Source organism: Entelurus aequoreus, linkage group LG10 (genome assembly GCF_033978785.1).
Source record: "Entelurus aequoreus isolate RoL-2023_Sb linkage group LG10, RoL_Eaeq_v1.1, whole genome shotgun sequence".
Taxonomy (NCBI): Eukaryota; Metazoa; Chordata; class Actinopteri; order Syngnathiformes; family Syngnathidae; genus Entelurus; species Entelurus aequoreus.
In genome coordinates, this window is record NC_084740.1 from 69,726,077 (window position 1) to 69,731,117 (window position 5,041).

The following is a 5,041-nucleotide window of genomic DNA, read 5'->3' on the forward strand; positions in this document are numbered from 1 at the left end:
CACTAAATGTAAAAGACAAAACGTGTTATGCTGGCATGGAGCTGCAAGTGTGAGCAGGAATGGAGATATGTCAAGTATTGCCTGCAGTTATTTTTAAGCCCGAGTGCGGAGCAGGGACAGCAGACGTTCGCAGAGAGGAGACCTTCACCTCCACATAACACCACATTCATCATTCATAGTCCCTCCCTGCAATAAAGCGAGGCTCATGAACTTATTGCATAGAACTTTTATTCCATTCAATCACACACACGTCTCGCTTTTAAAAAACAAAACATAATTCACGTGTTCCATCCAGATGAATAAATAAAGAGGAGGAACTAAGTTGCTGGGTCGTCTTCCTTTCGCACCACAACACTGCAGGGGGAAGAACAAAGTCCGACTATGAGACTTGGGTCAAGTTCAAGATCCTAAATTTAGCATTTCGCTCGCCGCTTGACTCTCGTCAAATACTCTTCACACAACAAGCGGACGCGTGGAGACATGCTTGGATTTAGCACAAGTGCGGCCATCACACTCATATGTGGACCAGTTTCACTTTGATAAGCAAATGAGCAGTTTCCACTTTGCTAACAATTAGGGCTGGGCGATAAAACCATCTACATTTTTCCTCACACGTTTGCTTCCGGTCAACCAAAACAAGATGGCTACTGGCCAGCAAACCACGTACGAATTACCCGAGTACGCATCAGGGGTGTCCAAACTACGGCAGCTCAGCGAGTTTGGCCCGCCAGTCGTAACGAGTTTAATAAGGAATCTGGCTAGACGATTATGGCAAAAATAATAAACACGATTATTTTTCATTGATATTGTAATCACGATTAATTACACGATTATTCATTAGTTTGAAAACTAGTATTTATTGGAACACCACTTTAAATATACCGTATTTTTCTGACTATAAGTCGCAGTTTTTTCATAGTTTGGCCGGGGGTGCGACTTATACTTAGGAGCGACTAATGTGTGAAATGATTAACACATTAGCGTAAAATATCAAATAATATTATTTAGCTCATTCACGTAAGAGACTAGACGTATAAGATTTCATGGGATTTAGCGATTAGGAGTGACAGATTGTTTGGTAAACGTATAGCATGTTCTATATGTTATAGTTATTTGAATGACTCTTACCATAATATGTTACGTTAACATACCAGGCACGTTCTCAGTTGGTTATTTATGCCTCATATAACGTACACTTATTCAGCCTGTTGTTCACTATTCTATATTTATTTTAAATTGCCTTTCAAATGTCTATTCTTGCTGTTGGCTTTTATCAAATAAATTTCCCCAAAAAATGCGACTTATACTCCAGTGCGACTTGTATGTTTTTTTCCTTCTTTATTATGCATTTTCGGCCGGTGCGACTTATACTCCGAAAAATACGGTAGTTAAGAAAAAGGATAATAATTAGTAACGAATAAACCACAACAAAAAATATAAGTATATATTATATATAAAATAGTAGTAATAATACATTTAAATAATTGCAATATATAAACAATACAATTCAGTTTTTTTAGTTCCATTTTATACCTTTTACACTTATTTTACCACCATAAAGTGTGTGCTTTTTGTGTCAAATAAAATGTAATAAAATCCTCATATTTATTGATGCAATACATCTTTATTGGTATTTTAGGGCAAAGCATAATAATTGTGTAAATGTATCAATAAGTGCTTTAAGTACATTATGCTTGTGTAAGGTACTTTTTTGAAACATTTATTTTGTTAGCCCAGTCAGACCGGATGTGGCGCACTGCGCTATTATCGTGAAGGGGGTAAGTGTGCGCCATCGACACGCAATCGATATCAATAAAAAAATGCAGTGACTGTTTTTTTTCTTCTTTGTCGGAAAAAAGCAGGAAGCAAGCTTGGTTGCACGAGCAAAAACACTCGCTCTCTGGTAACCGAGCCAAACAGGAAGTGATCACTGATCAGTGGGAGTGACACGCTAACAGCCAATCAGGTGACAGTATCAACTAGCAAGTTTGGTGGATTCTTTGCATGGAGTGAGAAGAGAAAGTCCAAATGAAGGAATTGTAGATAAAAGAGGAAAAGTCACCGGGACACTTTTTGGATGTTTTCAAAGGGGACCGTAGTCAGACCAATGTGGTCTGTAAATGATGCAAGGCGCTCGTCCCCACCAAGACCTTAGCCGTGCTCACACTTTAGAGCACAGCTGTAACTTCCTGGCACTAAACCTGCAGAAAGAGTTCTTCTCAGGTTTCTCTATGTTTACATTTTGCACTATTTTGTTACACTTTATGAAACATTTCTTACGTATTCTTTCATTTTAAGAGCTTATTAAGAGTGATTAAATGCGATTTTAATATTTTGTTGACATCGTTTGTTTTGCATGCTTGTGTTGACATTTTTACTCCTGCCTGCTGCTTATTCTCCATAAGTCATAAAAATATAAATAATGATCCATATCGACCGATATGAACGACTGATATCGTGATACAGTTTTCAGCCATATCGCCCAGCCCTATGACAGTGTTTAGTGTTATTATATTGTCAAAATACTGCATATTGTGTTACTTACCACACACTCACACACAAGGAAATCCGTTAGATCTTGAATCCAAGCTGCCTCATGCAGTCTTTGTGGGCCTCAATCAGGTCTGTGCAGTTCTCTTCGCCCTTTTCAATGATGCTAAAGAGCAGGAAAACACACGTTAGACGTCACAGGGGTATTTCCGAAAGAGCTTCAGACGAGATAGTTACCACGTGTCTCGAACTTTCTTGGTTTCAGGACAAGCGCAGCACGGCTTGAGTGGCTTCTTCTCCTCGCTGCCTGGGGCGAGGACGGCGGCCTCCACGCTGGCAGCAGACACGGTCGACATCTTCTGGCTACATGGCGCACAAATTTATTTATGAGTCATATAACGTACACTTATTCAGCCTGTTGTTCACTATTCTTTATTTATTTTAAATTGCCTTTCAAATGTCTATTTTGGTGTTGGGTTTTATCAAATAAATTTCCCCCAAAAATGCGACTTATACTCCAGTGCGACTTATATATGTTTTTTTCCTTCTTTATTATGCATTTTCGGCAGGTGCGACTTATACTCCGAAAAATACGGTATATACTCTGATGATTAACTTGTGTGATGACTGTATTATGATGATAGTATATATTTGTACCATGAATTGATCAACGTGGACCCCGACTTAAACAAGTTGAAAAACTTATCCGGGTGTTACCATTTAGTGGTCAATTGTACGGAATATGTACTGAACTGTGCAATCTACTAATAAAAGTTTCATTCAATCAATCAAAAAAGGCCGGGGTTTGAACTCACGACCTCCCAGTCTCAGGGCGGACACTCTAAACCAGTGGTCCCCAACCTTTTTGTAGCTGCAGACCGGTCAACGCTTGAAAATTTGTCCCACGGACCGGGGGGGTATGGGATTTTTTTTTTTTTGTCATAAAGAAATACAATCATGTGTGCTTACGGACTGTATCCCTACAGACTGTATTGATATATAATGTAGGAACCAGAATATTCATAACAGAAAGAAACAACCCTTTTGTGTGAATGAGTGTAAATGGGGGAGGGAGGTTTTTTGGGTTGGTGCACTAATTGTAAGTGTATCTTGTGTTTTTTATGTTGATTTAATTAAAAAAATATTATACATATATATATATATATTTAATTTATTGTGCGGCCCGGTACCAATCGATCCACGGACCGCTGGTTGGGGACCACTGCTCTAAACCACAAGACCAATGAGCTGGTGTGAATGCATTTCAGACAATTAGCAAGTCGATTAATAGTTTTGAGGAAAATACAACCGGAAATGACGCAACGTGTTATGTCAATTCAAGCCTTTTTTTTTACCTTGTTTTAAAATGCTTTTATCATCATTTATATGAAAAAATAATATTACGCAATAATGTTATTGCAACGTACATACATCACGATATACATTTTAGCCCACGCCATCTCTAAGCAGGTGTTTCACGTGACTTTTACTGCTATACAAACTTGACGTTGCCTTGTCAAACCGAAAGTGAAAGTGAGTCGAGTGAACATTTCCTCATTATATTCTCTTGAGACAATTTCCTTTGATCTCTCCGATCAGTCCACAGTTGATTGCGCACGCTCCCAAGGCTGTGATGATGTAATAAGGGTTACAGTTAAAGGACACACGTGACAGGAGGGAGGCGTGTCCACCGGAAGTAACGCCACTCACGCGTGTACGCTTGATTCGATGCCGTCGTGTAAAAAATGCGGGGACAAATGAGCAAATACGAAGAACCGCTGTCTAGTTTTGCGGTGTTGGTGGTGTTCAAACGCATAAAAACTTGCCAACGTCCGACATTACATAACCGACGCATGTGGCTGGCTAACTAGCTTAGAAGCGACGGAGTTACGTCACGCGCTCAAAGTTCCCAAAAGCCGGCAAATGTCCACGTTTCCGTTCACAAACGACAGCGTTCGACACGGTAACGGCCGACCCGGTCGGTGTTCCCGGTGTCAGAGCCGACTTACCAGTAGAAGGAGGCAGTGGGTGATGCTAGCGAGCGTTTCACCTTCACGACGGACCACAGGAAGTAGCTGGCGCGTGTTGGCTTTCGCAACATGTCACGTGACAACAGCAGCGGCGCAAAGGCTTCTGGGATATGTAGTCTTCTTGCGGCTCACAGGCAGAAAGATGATAGGATAAATTCCTTTTTTTCTTGCATTATGGTTAAAACATATGAAAGCCTGTTTCCGCCACACACACAAAAAAATCCGCAGTAGTAGGTAGTAATTAAGAGCACAAAAGTCATAACTATGAAATAAAAAATAATAATTATGAGATTTTTTTTAAAAGTCTAAATTTTGCGCAATTTGTAATCTCATAACGATACATTTCCATCTCATAATTTTGATTTTTTTTATCTTATAATTATGATTTTTTAAAATCTCATAGTTTACACTTTATATCTCATAATTATGACTTTTTAAAATCTCACATTTATACATTTTTATCTTTGAATAATGACCGTGTATTTCAAAAATTTGACTTATTTTATACTTTAGATTTTCAT

At 39.1% G+C, this 5,041-nt stretch overlaps 1 protein-coding gene across 1 annotated transcript; it reads right to left on the minus strand.

Moving 5' to 3' along the window:
* Nucleotides 1-208: 208 nt before the first annotated feature.
* On the minus strand, nt 209-4,647 carry LOC133658095 (cytochrome c oxidase copper chaperone). Its single transcript, XM_062059717.1, has 4 exons — nt 4,500-4,647; nt 2,728-2,853; nt 2,546-2,656; nt 209-354 (listed from the first exon to the last, which is right to left on the minus strand). The coding sequence occupies exons 1-3, from the start codon at nt 4,589-4,591 to the stop codon at nt 2,572-2,574; spliced, it is 303 nt and encodes a 100-aa protein (XP_061915701.1). The 5' UTR covers nt 4,592-4,647; the 3' UTR covers nt 209-354; nt 2,546-2,571.
* Nucleotides 4,648-5,041: the final 394 nt, after the last annotated feature.